The following is an 18601-nucleotide window of genomic DNA, read 5'->3' as shown; positions in this document are numbered from 1 at the left end:
GGGCAGTTCTGAGCAGAGAGCATTGTGGGGGGTTATTCAGCACAGGGGCACCATGACAGAGTCTTCTGTGAGGCTTAATGGCCTTCGCTTTCTCAGACATCATCATGTATCTATGACTTTTCCAGTAATATCAGCACACATAGAAATACCTAAATGTATATTCCCAGTTAATAAATGACTGATCGACATTTCTGCAGACAGAAAGTAAATTATTCAGTTGACAGCAGTGGAAAAGAGTGAACAGTGGGCTTAAACTTTGGCTCGTTTGCTGGTACTGATTAGTTAAAAACTGCTGTTACCTCTTTGAGTTGCTCCTGACTCTTCATAGAATACAAGCATGAGAGAAGAATCAAATCCTGCAAGACAGCAAATGAAAATATTTTCACCAAAAAAAGTCAGAAGACTCCTTTAATACTTTTAAAAAATGTGATGATAATGATAAATTCTATGAAAAATATTATTCTCCTTTGATATTTCTGTGAATGAGAAGTAAGATGTGACTTGGGGTTTAGTTAGCTATTAGACTGGCATACATAATGACCTGTAGCCTTTTTTTAAGTGGCAAAACAACAACAAAGCTACTGAGCCTGACTAATCCCACCATCAGATCCGCTATAAGCTGACTTAATACCTGCTGTGCATATGTACTGCTAATATGAGGATAATGAATCAGAGTTATGATCATTACTGGGGAATAAAATGCATATTCTTTTACTTAGGAAATCAGCATCTCTTCAGGGTTTGGGTACACAGATGGATAATGAATTTAGCCTGTGTAATCCAGCACATCTAACTGTGCAACACTGGATTGTGTCACTGGGACTGATATATTCGGGCCCATATGTTCCTATACCATGTCTAAAAATCCTGTTGCATCTATAGGCAGTGAAATTAGATGCCATATGGGCAACACACAGGACAACTTTATACCCAAAGTATTTGCTCTGGACTTACTGGGATTCTGGGGAGAAAAAAAAGCAAAATCCAATTCAAAGCTCCTTCATGAAGCTGAGTTTTAGGCAATGCCTAGTGGGGTTTTTTAATCCCAACTTTAATCTAGATTACATCCACATCTGGCATGTCCCTGCACGCCTCATCATCCTTCTTGGGCTCCATGCTGAGGCGGACCACTCTTCTCAGAAAAACTATGACTCAACTGGCATGGAGGCTTTCCCAGGACTTAGCAGAGAGGGAGGGATCGGTTTATCCCACACTTGAAGAAACGTTAAAGTAACGGTATGCACAGCCTCTTTAGTTGCACTGCATCACCCAACATCTCCGTCTTAACCCTCGTGTCGTCCTGAGGGTCAAATTGACAACACATATTTTCACAGTGAAAGTTATGATGTCCACATTTTCAACATTTTTGGGAAATCTTTGAACATTTTTTGGTGAAAATAATGTTAAAAATGTTTCTTAAGAACATTAACAAAAAAATCATGATTTTTTTTGTTAATATTCTTAAAGAAAATATTAGAAGTTTTACTGATATATATGGAATCACTTTAGATATTTTTAGAATTTTTTTTGGAAGATTTTTACTCATTTTTTGAAAATATTTACAGGTATTTTCTTGCCAAATTTGGGGGATGTTTTTAAAATAAAACTTTTAAATAAATATTTAAATATAAATAAATATAAATAAATATATATATTTTTTGTGCCCGTAAAGATGACAACAGGAGGGTTAAAACCGCAGATGTGTGCAGAAACGTGGCTCCCATCCAGTGTGCTGTAATTGTGTACATGAAAACAAGGAGGTGATGTAAGAAGGGGGATTGTGACAGAATTCACTGAATACTGATCTGTGTGGCCGGGACAGCTGCTTCTGCTTCTTCTCCTCTCAAACGCTCAGCGGCAGGACTCTGATTGAGCATCCCGGACAAGCCGAGGAGATTAGACCGCCATACCCGGAACAAACCAAAAATGCTGCAGCCCAGAGAATGGATTTCTCTCAGATTACGAGGAGAGCTTTTATTTGGAGCGCTGCAAAGTACATTTCATGGTTGTTAGCGTTCACTCTCTTTCACTCAGACATCCTCCTCTAAAACAAGCACGAATGTTTTCTCTCCATCCTTTCATTTCCTCATTGGTTTAAAAAACAACTTGGATGAATCTGCAATATTTGAACACAGTACCTGGAGTTTATAGTAGAGATTAGAGAAACTATCGCTTCTTTATGTTCGAGCATATAAATATACATGAAAGGGAGGTCGATCTACGTTATATATAGGTCAAACTATGAGTTTGTTTCTATTTCTTCTCAGAACATGGCTTTAAGCTTCTCCAAAAAAAAAATGAGAGAAGCACTTCTTTGAATTCATGGCAGAAAAGTAGAGTATACCATATGACACACATCTGAGATCATACTGGAGGCAACTTATTAAAAAGAAATGAGAACGAAACTAAAAGTTGCAGTCAGGCTTAGAAGTATTTCACAGTGGAAGGAAGAGCAACTTTGGATTGAATATTGCATGTTTATGGAAGCAGCCTGTTACTAATATTGCTGCAGAGGCTTTCTGGTCCAGCAAAGTGGACCGTCCAATTTAAAGGGTTTTATGTCTTTCAGTTTCCATGCAGTCTGCGATATGCACACGTGCTCCTTATTAAAACACTGAGGAAGAACAGAAATGCTTTTCGTCTGATCTCTTTCTATCCAACGCGGCACAGATTCCTTCAGAATGTCATGGATAGTGAAGTCTTTGTTGCAATCGTCACTTTGCAGTACGTTCAGCTGTATGTAACACAGATTAGTGGACTCACATCTTCTTGGAAGTTTAGGATTGAGTCAGTCAGTGAGAAAACTGTTCAAAAAGCTGCAGCTGGAAGGCTGTGGTTGTTGTTTCCTGCAGCCTCACTGCCTTTCCCCAGCAGAGCCAGAGACTCCAGAGAGTGCACACTATCCTTGTCCATATGTAATCCCAGTCCAGGTGGAGCCGAGTCCTCCCTCCCTGCTTCACCTCCCGCCTCCTGCAGCTCCCCCGTAGCTGCAGCGGCCGCAGCAGCCGCGCATTCCTCTTTGAACAAGCGGTCGTGCTCCATCTTGAGCTCCTGGTAGGAGCGGGAGAACATGTGGAAGATGGAGGTAGCGGGGAAGGCCATGATGAGGATGCCGCTGAGGATGCTGCTCAGCGCCACCACCTGTCCCGGTATGGACCTTGGCACCATGTCGCCGTAGCCCACCGTCGTCATGGAGATAATGGCCCACCAGTAGGAGGCGGGGATGCTGCTGAAGTCGTGGGCGCCCGTCAGCTCGCTCTCAGCCAAGTGGACCAGCGGGGAGAACAGGGTGACAGCCACGCAGAGGAAAAGCAGCAGAAGGCCGAACTCCCTGGTGCTGCGCCGGACCGTCAGCCCCAGCGTCTGCAGGCCAAGGGAGTGGCGAGCCAGCCGCATCACGTAGAGAATCCTCAGCGCCCGCAGGATCCTCAGCACTAGGCCCAGCTTGTCTAAGTAGCCCTTACCTCCTCCCGGCCTCTCGTGCGCCAAGTCCGGGTCCTCCTCTTTCACCACAAGTGAGACGTAGTAGGGCAGAATGGCCATGGCGTCGATGATGTTGAGCGGACCGCGGAGGAACTCCAACTTGCTGCGGGCCTGAATGAAACGCAGGACGAACTCCAGGGAGAACCAGGCCACGCAAACCGTCTCTATGATGAACATGTTGTAGCATTTGGAGGAACACTCGCCCTGACGGGGAATGAGAAGGCGAAGGGGTTGGGGAGACGGGAGGAGGAAGGAAGATTGAGGATGAGACGAGCAGGGATGGACGGGGAGCAAGATGGATGGGAGGACGGGCACGGGGAGATGGAGAGAAGACAGAAATCCTGAGGTCAGATAATCATCCTGAATCATTAATAAATCATGAGTTCCAGTCACTCAGCATGCTAAAACCACTGCAGCTGCACTGATAGATAACACAGTGACACAATCAATCAATTATTTCATTTGGGAAGACTTCAAAGATTAATTTAACACTCTGGGGGTGTGGTGACAAAATGCAATCAGGCTTCCATGCCCTCCAACCACAGCATGAAGGAAAAGCGATGCAGTGACAGAAACCTCTGCGGAAGAACGCGGCTGGTAACTGAGACTTTTTTTAAACAAACCAATAAATGTACTCCACCTCCTCATATTTCCAGAAACTACATCTGTAATTACTTCATTTAATGTTGAGTATGACAATGAAAACTGGTCCTGAAGCCAAAGAAAACTCAGTGTGCTGAAGCCGGTGGGGAACAACACGATGAATCTGGAATTAACTTTGCAGTGCTGTAACCAGAGACCACAGAATGCCAGTGACGTTCGGGGACACGTAGTGATGACAGACGAAATAATATTTGGCATGGAGAAGGGCGCGGGCATCGAGTTAAACTGATTTCAACTTTAAGGCGATGCGATTGAGGTGTCTACCAATGGGATTGAGGGATGCTATGAATTGACAAACTATGCCGTCGCAGAGGAAACAACTTTGGTTTCCAACACTTTAACCACAGCAGAATGAAAATCATTGCAGTTTATAACGAAATTAAAGTGCACTAAGAACTCATATATCACATGCGACATTTGGAAAAGTTACTGTTTTGATCTATAAACTGTATAATGTGTCACATAGACTAAAGTAAATGTGGATTAATTGGCGCTGTTGAAGCGAAGGCGGGACAGTTTCACTCTGAAACTACTGGGGTGGAAAATATACAGCAGAGTTAGTGAGGCAAACAGAACGTTTTATACAGGGACAGGGGTGCAGCGGATAACTAATTGTTTCTAATGTGAACCTCTGGCATTTATCTCCTGATCTTCCTGGTTAGATTTAGGGACAAACACAACTTGTCTTGTGTTTGAGAAGAAATTACTCATCCGTAAAGGTTCGGGGACCTTCTGTAATCATGAAGCAACAACAAACACTTGGTAAAGGTTAGAGAACGTTTGGGGACAAAAAAACAACCCAGAGTTGAGTCAGAAAATCAGAGACAGAGAAACGGCAGTCTCCAGAGTCAAATCCAATCATTGGTTGACCCTTCTACCAAAGCCGACCATCGTCATGATTCTATAACTACAGACGTGAAACCAGCATACAGGTTCTTATCAAGGTGTTGATCCACCTTGTTTCACCAGGTATTGATTCTCCAAGTGTCAGGAACTCTACTGAATGGACAGAACACCATTTTTACAAAACATATTCCCACATTTGGTGTTTTGATGATGATGGTGGACATGTCCCTCATAGGCAGGGGTGTCCAACATGAGGCCCGCAGGCCAAAAGTGGTCCTCCAGAGGGTCCAATCCGGTCCTCAAAGTGTAAAAATTCCAGAGAAGACATTAACTGCTGATTGTAAATTAGTAAAACTATAAATTTAAAATCATTTCTCAACCATGACAAGTTGTTTTGTGTTTCCTTTTTGTAATATTTTGTCTTCTTTTTGTTGTTTTTTGTCCTTTTTGTTGTTGTTTTGATCACAATTGTTCTTTTGCTGTTTTGTGTCTCACTTTTGTAATATTTTGTCTTGTTTTTGTCTTTTTTTGTCTGACTTTTGTTGTTTGTCTCATGTTTTTGTCATTTTGTTTCTCATTTTTGTTGTTTTGTGTTTCCTTTTCATCTCGCTTGTGGGTTTTTTTTTCTTATTTTTGTCATTTTGTGTTTTGCTTTCTTTGCTGTTTTGTGTCATTTTTGTCGTTTCGTGTTTTTTTTGCCTCATTTGTGTTGTCCATTTTTTTTGTTGATTTGAAACTTTTCTATTTTTTTGTGTGGGATATTTCGTCTATCTTTTTGTCATTTTGTAATGTTTTGTCATTTTTTGTCTGATTTTTGTCGTTTTGATCATACAGTAAAACACTACATGGTTCAGTTCCAGATGACTAAATGTTGTGTTCCTTTGTAGACACACTGTGATCTGGAAGTTGTAATGTGGAAATGATAAACTGAGGCTGAATGTTACTGAAACTGAATTTATTTTTCTTCATAAATTTCAGGTTGTTCATGATGTTTTGTAAAAAGATAATTCTTTAAATGTGAACATTTTCAGAATGTACTTTTTTGTCCTAAAACAAAGGAGACATTAGGAGTTGTGGCTATTTATAGGTTATTATGCTGTGGTTTTACTGGTTTGGTCCACTGGAGATCAGACTGGACTGAATGTGGAACCTGGACTAAGATGAGTTTGACTCCCCTGCTCAGAGGTGTTCATCTGGGTTGAGATTTGTTAACAGCAAAGGCCATAACAAGCGACACACATCATTTTTGTACTGATCAAACTATTCAGTGACACCTTGGATGAGAGCACTGTTCTTCTGGAACAGACCAGGATCACCAACAGCATGAAGGTGATCACTAAAAACAACTTTGGATTGATTTTGCTGGCAGGAAGCAGCAGAACAAAGCCACCAGACCCCTCTGTGTAGGCTTCAGTTATTCATGCTCTCCTTTAATTTGCTACCCATCTGTACATTTCACGAGTTGCTTTGCAAAGAGCTGAATTTCCTGTAGCCAGCAGAGATCTCTGAATGCACACGTGTTGCTATGAGCTGACAGAACTAATGCTGGTGTTGTTCTGGAGATAACAGTTTCCTCAGGCTCCCTGGGCTCCACATTTGGATTTTCTGCCTGCAGTAACTGACAAAAATGGAAGCAAGTAGTTAATTCCAGGCTCCAGAGTCCCCAAGCAGACACCACATGCACATTTTTAAACATTAAAAGTATTTCTCATCCTAAAGAATGTTCTTACATCTTTTCTCTTCAGTGATTTGCAGAATTTCTTACTTGTTTTAACAAAGATAACATGCTGAATATTAGACCACATGACATTATATTCATTATTAAGACAGACACCGTTTCTGTCGTCTTTCTGCCTCTTCTTTCATCAACCTCTCCCCATTCCCTCCACTTTTTCTCGTTGTTGCATTTATCTCCCTGCACTGCGTCTCATCTGTTTCTCTTCTGTCTCATCCTTCTTTTCTGCCATTGCCACCCTCTCCTTTCTCCTCCTGCCTCCATCTCCACCTTCTCATCACTCATTCCGTTTCCTCCTCCATCACCCTCTCCGGACTCCCTCCCCTCTCATCCTTCATCCTCCTCTTGCCCCTCACGCTGCCCTCTTTCCGCATTAAATCCTTCATTCGTTCACCGTTCCTCCGAGTGAAGCGCAACTCCCTCCACGCTCCCTCGATGCATCCTTCACATACGTGTCCCATTTCTCCTGCCCTCATTCATCATTCGTGTCCTCTCTGCCTTTTCCACTGATTCTCATCCCCACTGTGACTCTTAGCCTCTCACTCCACTGCTGCTGACTGATGTGGATCTGCATAATGTGCAGCGATGTGACATTCTGACTTTAAAATACATGCCGTTCTGCAGCCGCTGCATCCACCACTCAGTGATACTGTACCCGCAGAAATTAAAGTCTGCATCTAATTTATGAACAAGGACAGCCTTCCAGGTAAGCAGGCTGGAGCCTTTTCGTTCTTTTAAACCGCAGGACAAAAAGTTTTGATGCTCATGAAACCATCTCACCAAGGATCTGAGAGAAGCAGATGGAAAACCCATCTTTTTTCTGTTTTATGAGGATTATTTATTTTATCATATATTCTACAGCAGGGGGGTCAAACTCATCTTAGTTCAGGTTCCATATTCAGCATAATAACCTAGAAATAACCACATCTCCTGATGGTTCCTTTTTCTTAGTGCAAAAATGTTCACATTTTAGGAATTATCGTTTTATAAAACATTATGAACAACCTGAAATTTCTCAGGAAAAACTATTTTCAGCAGCATTCAGCCTCATTTTATCATTTCCACATTACAACTTCCAGATCACAGTGTCGACAAAGGAACACAACATTTAGTCATCTGGAACTGAACCATAGAGGATTTTACTTTAAGATCATCACGATAAAAGTTAGACAAAAAAAAGACAAAAAGCAACAATAACAAGAAAATACAAAAATGAGACACAAAATGACCACAAAATGAGACAAATGAAACAAGACAAAAATGAAACAAAAAATTTGACAAAAAAGTTAGAAAGTGAACGAAACAAAAAAATACACAAATGAGACAAAAAATGACAAAAGCGAGAAACAAAACGACTAGAAAGTAGACAAACAACACAAGCGAGACAAAAACACACAAAATGACACAAACTGCACAAAACAACGAATAAAGCACAACACAAAATGACAAAAATAAGACAAAAAACACAAGTGAGACAAAAAGGAAACACAAAATGAGAAATGAAAAGACAAAAACATGAGCCAAACGACAAAAGTCAGACAAAAAAACAACAAAAACAAGACAAAATATTACAAAAATGAGACCCAAAACGACAAAAGAACAATCTAGTATTTTACTTTATGACCAAAACAACTTGTCATGGTCTAGAAATGATTTTAAATTTGTAGTTTTACTAATTTACAATCTGCAGTTAATGTCTTCTCTGGAATTTTTACACTTTGAGGGCCGGATTGAACCCACTGGAGGACCGGTTTTGGCCCACGGGCCGCAGGTTGGACACCCCTGGTCTACAGAATTCAAGCTTTACATTCATTTTATGTATGAGTGAGGCAGTAATCCTTTAATGAAGTTGTCTAAAGCAGCATTCTGTGGCTTTAACTTTTTAAAACATCCTGCTGCTCACTGAAGCTTTACAGTGTTTTTTACAGAAAAAAATCCTCAAATCCAAGACCCCATGTTCTTCATGGCTAAAACAGTCCATTCTTTGGAAATATTCTAGGTGTTGTACATCATTTTAAACCAATTTTAAAACCAAATTTGATCTTTGGAAACTATAGTATCTCAAGCAGTATTTAAATTCCAGCTCTGTGAGTGAATAATGTCTTAGTTTGAATCTCTTAAGTTCAGGCACAAAACTTACTCAATAACTTAAATCTTATTCCTGTATCATAACACTGAATGTACAAAGTGCCGAATTTTTACTAAGAGCTGAAAAGTACCAAAATGACTCTAAAGATAGATAGAAATCTCTCTGTATTGGGGTTTCCAGACTTCTGCAGATCAAAATCATGAAGCAGATGTCTGTCGGTGTATAATAATTGCACCAAATGGACTTTAAATCGTAGGATAGCTTTTTATGCCACTTTACAATAAAAGACCAGAAAATGCTCCTTGAATGAGCAACAGTTTAAAGTACCTCTCCAGGCACTCATTAGACCACTAAAAGCTCATGTCTGTGTATCAAAATTACACATTTAGAAGTTTGTATTACATTGAAAAGTAAGTCTTCCTGCCTTTAAATGGCTCAGACGTAACTCTGCAACGCTGCCTCTTTAGGAATCTGGATCTATGAAGCCCCTAACTCTGTTCAACACTCTGACACTCACAATGGCTCTCCAGTGATTCATCTCAAACTGTGTGCAACCGCTCCATGCTACACAATGGCAAGTCCTAATACCGGAGTAATAAAGTGATACATGTTCAAACCAGGAACTGATTCCAAAGAAGAATGATGGTACGGAAAGTCTCCCCCTGCAGGAAGTCAGGATTGGTTCCCTGGATTGATTACAGAAGACGGTGAGGTAGAAATTAACACAAATTCCCTGATGTTCTTCACCAAAGCAGAGCTAAACTGTTTCATACCTGTGGAATATTGTGGTGGAATACAAACGAAAACCATCGACTGACAAACACCCCCTCTGAGCTCACATTTCAACTCTTTCAGTGTCCACTGCCTGTTAACAGATCTGTCTCGTTAACTGCTCAGTGCTTTACTGTGCTTTATGTGCTTGTTAATCTGTGTGCTGGAACCAAGCAGCAACCTTTGGGACCAACAAATTAAGCAGAAAAGCTGCAGTTTCTTCACTGGTCACTTGAGGCTGGGATTAAAAGAAAGTCAATCCCCGTAGACTCCCATGTTTAGATGGAAGAACTTTACAACAGAAATAAACCCGATTATAGCCCAGCACTGAAACAGTTTTGTCTCTATAGATTATTTCACAAAAACTGTGTAGGGGGTGACGTTTTACATAACTCACCCATTTTAACTGCATTAACCCAGACCAAAAAAGAGCAAAAAATAAATAAAACCAAAAAATAGATGATAATAATTATGAGAATTTTATTTATATATATATATATATATATATATATATATATATATATATATATATATATATATATATATATATATATACACACAATAGAAATTAATTAAAACATAAATAAAACTGATATATTTTTGCAACGGTGGGTTTTACAGGGTTAAGGCTTACAGTTAAGCATCATTAGGACAGGTACCGTCAGACTGTCCACGGCTAGAAGACGTCTGCATCGCCCACTTCAGTTCCACTCCTCAGGAAACATACGTGTGACGTCTCAGAGGGTTTATCGACCTTACAGTACATCTAGTCAGCTGATGCTGTGTAACAGAAGCTTTATAGAGCTGAAGGATGGAAACTCCAGAAGGTAATTCTTCAAGACATCTTTACCATTCATTACACATCCAATCACATGCCGTTTAATCCCTCGTGAGCATGAGACATATCAGATATAACACCTTTAAAATACCGCCACTAAAAACTCATTTACCTGTGCTTCTTTCAGATATTCTTTATATTGATTCATGACTGTATTTGGCGTTTTAGACTTGATGCATGAGTCCACAGCAACGTACCACACAGTAAAACAAGTGGAACCATCATGGTTTCATCCCACGATTTCTCCAGAGGTCTCAAGCACTGACTGGGGGATATTTGTTCCTCAAGCAGAGGACATTTACAAAAGGAAAAGACACATTCGATAGTTTAAAGATGCTTTAAATCTTTAACTAAATATCAACCTTTACGCTGCTCTTCTTCCTCCTCAATCTCACCTGCATTCCTCATGTTTTTTCCTGTCTGATGTCCTCCCCGCTGTCTGTCCTGTATTCATCTTTTTCTCCACTGTGGATAGGTTTTGTGTCTCACATCACTTTCTACCTGTCACTTCCCCTTATTCCTCCTCTCTGCTGCTCATTTTAGGCCCATCGGAGCAACTCTGTTCTCACCCTCTGCAGGAAAGGCCATTTGTTACAGCGAGAAGCTTTACCCTCTCTCTCCCTTTTTAAACACACACACACACACACACACACACACACACACACACACACACACACACACACACACACACACACACACACACACACACACACACACACACACACAATAACCTTCCACAACACCAACCATCTCCCTGACCTTATCTCTTCCGTACGACTCTCTGTGGATCTAATGTCAGCGACAGCACATTTCTACTCCCCCCAGCAGCTGTCTCACACGGGGCTTCACGTTATCGTCTGTATTAACACATCTCAATGTCAAATTCAGACAAAGACCACAGCGAGGGAGCAGAATAAGCACAGTGGAAACTACCACATTATTATCACGGCCTTTGCTTTTTGTCCAAACACTGCTTGTTAGCTTGAATTTCTGCATTAGGGGAGTCAAACTCATTTTAGTCCAGGTTCCACATTCAGTCCAGTCTCATCTCCAGAGGACCTGTGTTCTTAAGAAAAGTAATTCCAATTTCAACAACATTCAGCCTCAGTTTCTCATTTCCACATTACAACTTCCAGATCACAGAGTGTCTACAAAAAGGACCACAAAAGACAAAATATTACAAAAATGACACACAAAATGACAGAAACGAGACAAACAACATGAAACAAAACAAAAAAGAGACAAAAAAATTGCTAAAATTTACAGACAATGAAAATGGACAAAAACAAGAAAAAAATTACGCAAATGACACAAACAAGACAAAAAAATACAAAACAACAAAAATGATGCACAAATGATCAAATAAAGCAAAACACAAAATGACAAAAAAACATACAAAAACACAAGCGAGACAAAAAGGAAATAAAATGACAAAAATGAGAACCAAAACGACAAAAATATTGACAAAAAATTACAAAAATCAGGAACAAAATGACAAAAATGACAATGACAAAAGCATGAGACAAATGACAAAAATCAGACATAAAAACAACAAAAACAAGACAAAATATTACAAAAATGAGACACACAATGACAAAAAAACAATGAGCAATCGAGTATTTTACTGTATGATCAAAACGAATGATTTTAAATTTCTGCAGTTAATGTCTTCTCTGGGATTTTTACACTCTGAGGACCGGTTTTGGTCTGCGGGCCTCATGTTGGACCCCTTGTTCTACTACAAAAATATGTAATATCATGCAAAATGTTTGTGCAGACCACACTTCAAGCCCCAAAACTGAACATAAACTAAAGTAAAAGAAGACAAACGTGACAAATGTGCAAGTAGAACAGAAATATGCAGATCTGTTACAAATGAGGCGTCTTCACTCCACAGGATCTGAAAACCCCAAATGCGACTTATAGTGGTGTGGAGTTATAATTCTAATTGAATGAACTACTTTACACCGGATTCCGCCTTTTCCTAACAGAAATATTACACTCATGGTGCAATACGATCTTCCATAATTGGACTGAAATGTCCCAAAAGGATTTTTCTACTCAGCAAAAGGTAATTACGCATAATTAAACTCACACCCTTCGATTTATGAAACAATTAGAAACTAAATGTGTGTAATGAGGTTGGTTGGTAACTGCAGAAAAGAGGGCTGCAGATGGATATTTTTTGAGCTTTGACATTAAAAGTAGTGTGGAGCTTAATCCTCGTGTCGTCCTGCGGGTCAAAATTGACTCGTTTCAAAGGTTGAAAATGTGGAAAAAAATATATTTTCACAGTGAAACTTCCGATGTCCACATTTTCAACGTTTTTGGGAAATCTTTGAACATTTTTTGGTGGAAAAAAAAGAAATGTTAAAAATGCTTCTTAAGAACATTCACATAAAAATCAACCAAATATTTAGGTTTTTTGAAAATATTTACAAGAATATTCTTGCCAAACTTAGGGAATTTTTTAAAAATAAAACTTTTAAGGAATTCTTGGACTTTTCTTCCTGAAGGTTTTGCAAATTTTCAGAAATTTGGGGAATTTTTTTGCTGAATTTTTGGATTTTTTTCAGACAAGGAAACAATATTTTTTGGTGCCTGTAAATGAGGACAACAGGAGGGTTAATATTTCTAAAGCAGCCAGACCTGAAATCCCAAATCTTTGCTGTGACCTTGACATTAGTGCTGAGAGAATACTGATCTGAAGACAGTTTGCCGTGCTGCAGCCGAAAGCGAATGATCCTCACACTGATGAGCTAATGTTTGCTTTTGACTCTGCAGCACAGATGAATGGTTTTCTGTCATCTCCCTGATTAAACATCTGGCTTTCGCTGCATAATTACGATAATATCCAACGTGTTACGTGATGTTTGTGCTCCCGGCGGGGCAGGTGGTCAGAAGAATTCAATTAGAGCATTATGCTTTCTTTGGCTGTCTCGCTTTGAAAGCTTAGCGACAGTATATGGTGTTAAATAAATCATTCATTTTATAAATCTCTATATCTTTATAAATTGTGTCAACACCGATGGATTTTTCCATTCTTGTTCATGGTTTCCATCCAGCTGCTGGATGTGTCTCCAGCAGGGTCACCGCGGGTTTGAAGTGTAAATGCGTCTCTTTATTGTTGGACAAGAGAAAGCTTCTACAGCTGTGAATTATGAATGTGGGCTTTTCTACTTGTGGATCAGACGGAGCTCCGTGTTCCACTGCCTCCAGCTGCTAATTAGGACAACTTTTCCTGTGTGCAGCTGTTACATGTATCCATGAATGATATGAAGACGTGTGCATTTCTAACCACTGCGTGATTATTCACTCTACTGCAGCTTCCTTCCATTCTTAGGAACGCTCCCTGATCTGATGTTCTTCCTTTACATTTCATTCTATACCTCTTCCACAGTATAACTCCAGAGCTGACTCTTCATCTCTTTCTCTTGGGCTCGTCTCCCGTGATGATTCTGAATCCCACCGAAATCAAGAGGTGTGGGTACAAAAAGCAGCAAGAGAAAGGAAAATATTCTGCCCATCAATCAGTTTTAGAACACCACAGACCTTGAACAAACTTTGCACTGCAGAACACTTTCTCTGCACTGACCTCGCCCTCTATTTCTAAGCTTAAAGCTCTGAAGAAGACGGATTGAGAGGAGGAGAGAAGGGGCGGATGAAGGACGACAGAGAGAGGAAGATATGGAGAAAGAATGAGGGGGTGTGGTTGAAGCCACAGCGCTGAACCTTAACCTGAATACTGCACATGAAGCACCGTGTTCACCAGTCATGCCTTATTAAAGACCTTGTATTATATGACACCTCCATCCGTCAGGAGGCTGTTCTCCGGTCACCTGATAGCTGCATTTAGGCGCAAAATGCTCACGGGACGGAAGGAATGTAGCGTGTTTCATGTGCTGTCATTAGTTTGCAGGAATCTTTGATAGTGTATGATGATAAAAGAGCTGCAAACCTCCACCCAGTCTCCAGAGAAACACTGTCCAGAGACACTTCGCGGCTCACGCTGAGCACAACAACATGGACAGGGGTGTGAAAGCAGAGCTGCCACACTTTTATCTCCATATGAGGCGAGGTAGAGAGGCCCGTCGCCGAGACAAAGCAACAGCTTGTTCACCCAAACGGAGAGAAAGGAAAGAGGGAAGGTGGGCAGGATGGATGGAAGAATAGATGAAAGGAGAGTGGGCAGCTGAGTGGTGCAGAGGGATGGAGGAGAGAGGGAAAAGATGAGGTGACATCTGAAGCACGGGGATCCCTGCACAGCCCATATATCTCTATTCTCCACCTGCCACGCATGCACGCACCTACACACACCTACACACACCTACGCATGCACACACACCTACACGCACGCACGCACGCCCCACACACACCTACAGACACACGCACGCACACACACATGCATGCACACACACCTACACACACCTACGCATGCACACACACCTACACGCACGCATGCACGCATGCCCCACACACACCTACACGCACGCACGCACGCACGCATGCCCCACACACACCTACAGACACACGCACGCACGCACACACACGCATGCACACACACCTACGCATGCACACACACCTACACACACCTACGCATGCACACACACCTACACGCACGCACGCACGCACGCCCCACACACACCTACAGACACACGCACGCACACACACACACGCATGCACACACACCTACGCATGCACACACACCTATACACACCTACGCATGCACACACACCTACACACACACACCTACAGACAACGCACGCACACACACACACGCATGCACACACACCTACACACACCTACGCATGCACACACACCTACACACACACACACCTACAGACAACGCACGCACACACACACGCATGCACACACACCTACACACACACACACACACGCATGCACACACACCTACACACACACACACACACGCATGCACACACACCTACACACACGCACGCATGCACACACACCTACACACACACACGCATGCACACATGCACGCACACACACACACACACACACACACGCATGCACACACACCTACACACAGGAACGCATGCACCTACACACACACGCATGCACACACACACACGCGCATGCACACACACCTACACACACACACGCGCACGCACACACACCTACACACACACACACACACACACGCACACCTACGCACACACACACACACACACATTGTTAGGCTCCTTTTTTCCTAAGAGTGTTTTGTGGAAAACGGTGTGTATTGTTTAGATCAGGGGTGTCCAACATGAGGCCCGTGGGCCAAAAGTGGTCCTCCAGAGGGTCCAATCCGGCCCTCAAAGTGTAAAAATTCCAGAGAAGACATTAACTGCAGATTGTAAATTAGTAAAACAATAAATTTAAAATCATTTCTAGAACATGACAAGTTGTTTTGATCATAAAGTAAAATACTAAATTATTCATTGTTCTTTTGTCGTTTTATGTCTCATTTTTGTAATATTTTGTCTTGTTTTTTGTCATTTGTCTCACCTTTTTGTCGTCTTGTTTCTCATTTTCGTCGTTTTGTGTTTCCTTTTTGTCTCGCTTGTGTTCTTTGTCTTATTTTTTTCATTTTTGTGTTTTGCTTTATTCATTGTTTTGTGTATCGTTTGTGTCGTTTGTTGGTTTTTTGTCTCGCTTGCATTGTTTGTCTACTTTTTTGTCGGTTTGTTTCTCACTTTTGGCATTTTTTGTCTCATTTGTGTCATTTGTGGATTTTTTTTTGTCTCACTATTGTTATTTGTACATTTTTTGATGCTTTGTAGCTCTTTGGTCTAATTTTTTGTCTCTTTTTTATTTTGTTTTGTGTCATTTGTCTCATTTTTGGACGTTTTGTCTCTTTTTTGTCATTTTGTGTCTCATTTTTGTAATGTTTTGTCTTGTTGTAGTTATTTTTTTGTCTTTTTTTCCTGACTTTTGTCATTTTGATCATAAAGTAAAATCTTCTATCATTCAGTTCCAGATGACTAAATGTTGTGTTCCTTTGTAGACACTCTGTGATCTGGAAGTTGTAATGTGGAAATGATAAACTGAGGCTGAATGTTGCTGAAATTGAATTTATTTTTCTTCAGAAATTTCAGGTTGTTCATGTTTTGTAAAAAGATAATTCCTTAAATATGAACATTTTCAGAATGTACTTTTTTGCACTAAAACGAGGGAAACTTAGGAGTTGCGGTTATTTATAGGTTACGCTGTGATTTTGCTGGTCCGGTCCACTGAAGATGAAATTAGGTTGAATGTGGAACCTGAACTAGAATGAGTTTGACTCCTCTGCTTCAGGATTGGTCAATAGTGCAAATTAGCATGATGGGAGTTCAACAGATTGGGGAAACGGAAAAATCTGCATGTATTTACTTATGATTTTAAGCTCATTTATCTGCAACAGTCCCATTTAAAATGCTGATGTGAAGCGGCTGTTGGAAAGAGCAGGCAGTCTGGCAGCCAACAAACAAGCGGCTCTACTTTTACTCTCAGTTATTTGTGATGTGGAGCAGCTGGAGAGACAAGAAGCAGATTAGAGCCGATTAGTAGTGAACCTCAGGTATGCAGAATGAGAGGGCACCCAAAGGACGCCTGCTGGACAGGTGGGGAACGACACGGGCAACGAAAGCAGAAACAAAATACACACATTTAATACAAACAACACAACAGACGCTGCGTTCCCTGAGGTTATTTACACAGCAGCAGGTGTCCACCACTGTGTTTCCCTACATATCTGCCCACAGCTACTGAAAAACCAAAGAGCAGCTTCACTCAACGCCATCATAGCTGGAGTCAGACCCACACAGTCATCAGCACGCCTGCACACGGCACTAAATGGTGTCTGATGTCTCCTTTTCAATCTAATTTCCTGATGGGATATATTCAGTATCTTGCAAACAGATAAAGGGCAGATATGCTTACACAGGGTTGTGATAATAAAAGTAGATGGAGTGTGTTGGTGTGTGCGTTGGCGTGTCTCTTTTCTGAGCAGGTTGCTGATGTACCTGCAGCCTGATGAGACTCAAAACACTTTAAAATACGGGGTGAGAATCACTACATTACTTTTATAGTGTTCTGGAGAGAAAATGGAAGCTTTGTTCAAATTGTACAGTAAGTGTGTGAGTGTGTGTGTGTGTGTGTGCAGTCGGGTTCTGCTTTTTGCCATTTTTGAAGTTTTAAACCAGAGGAGTCAAACTCATCTTAGTCCAGGTTCCACATTCAGCCCAGTTTGATCTCCAGTGGGACGGACCAGTAAAACCACAGCGTAATAACCTAGAAATAACCACAACTCCTAGTGTTTCCTTTGTTTTAGTGCAAGAAAGTACATTCTGAAAATGTTCACAATTTAAGGGACCATCTTTTTTACAAAACATTATGAACAACGTGGAATTTCTGAAGAAAAATAAGTTCAATTTCAACAACATTCAGCCTCAGTTTATCATTTCCACATTACAACTTCCAGGTCAGAGTGTCTACAAAGGAACACAACATTTAGTCTTCTGGAACTGAACCGTAGAGGATTTTACTTTATGATCAAAATGACAAAAGTCAGACAAAAAAAAAGACAAAAAACAACAAAAACAAGACAAAATATTCCAAAAATGAGACACAAAACGACAAAAAGGAGACACAAAAAAATGACAAAAAATGAGACAAATGGCCCGAAAGAAAACAAAAAAGAGACAAAAAAATTACAAAAATGAGACCAAAATGACAAGTGAGAAAGAAAAGTGACAAAAAAACACAAAACAATACAAACGATGCACAAAACAATGAATAAAGCAAAACTCAAAATGAGAAAAAAAGACTAAAAACACAAGCGAGACAAAAAGGAAATACAAAACAAAACACAAACACAAAAGTCAGACAAACAAACAACAAAAACAAGACAAAATATTACAAAAATGAGAAACAATGACAAAATGACATTCTTCTGTGGAATTTTTACACTTTGAGGGCTGGGTTGGACCCTCTAGAGGGCCGCTTTTGATCCATGGGCCTCATGTTGGACACCCCTGTGCTAAAACGTCCACAACAGTAAAATCTATCAGTTAGCAGAAACAGCTGCACATAGGAGGAATAGTAAACAGACAGTCGCTGACAGTAAATGATTATTCCTGAATGAATTACTGGTGACCTTGCTGTCTTTCTGCTTCACATTACTGTGACTGAT

General features: G+C 40.7%; 1 protein-coding gene across 2 annotated transcripts in view; it reads right to left on the bottom strand.

The window, feature by feature from the left end:
- Positions 1–1944: 1944 nt before the first annotated feature.
- Positions 1945–18601, bottom strand: part of kcng4a (potassium voltage-gated channel, subfamily G, member 4a) — a 55768-nt gene continuing 39111 nt past the window's right edge. For both annotated transcript variants that reach the window (XM_055009271.1, XM_023297532.3), the window contains exon 4: positions 1945–3687. In XM_055009271.1, the coding sequence (XP_054865246.1) occupies positions 2809–3687 (879 nt within the window). In that variant the 3' untranslated portion in view covers positions 1945–2808. The remainder of the gene's footprint in view (positions 3688–18601) is intronic.

The sequence above is a fragment of the Amphiprion ocellaris genome, chromosome 3 (assembly GCF_022539595.1).
Source record: "Amphiprion ocellaris isolate individual 3 ecotype Okinawa chromosome 3, ASM2253959v1, whole genome shotgun sequence".
NCBI lineage: Eukaryota > Metazoa > Chordata > Actinopteri > Pomacentridae > Amphiprion > Amphiprion ocellaris.
The sequence above is the reverse complement of the archived record's forward strand: the minus strand, read 5'-3'. Positions and strand labels throughout refer to the sequence as shown.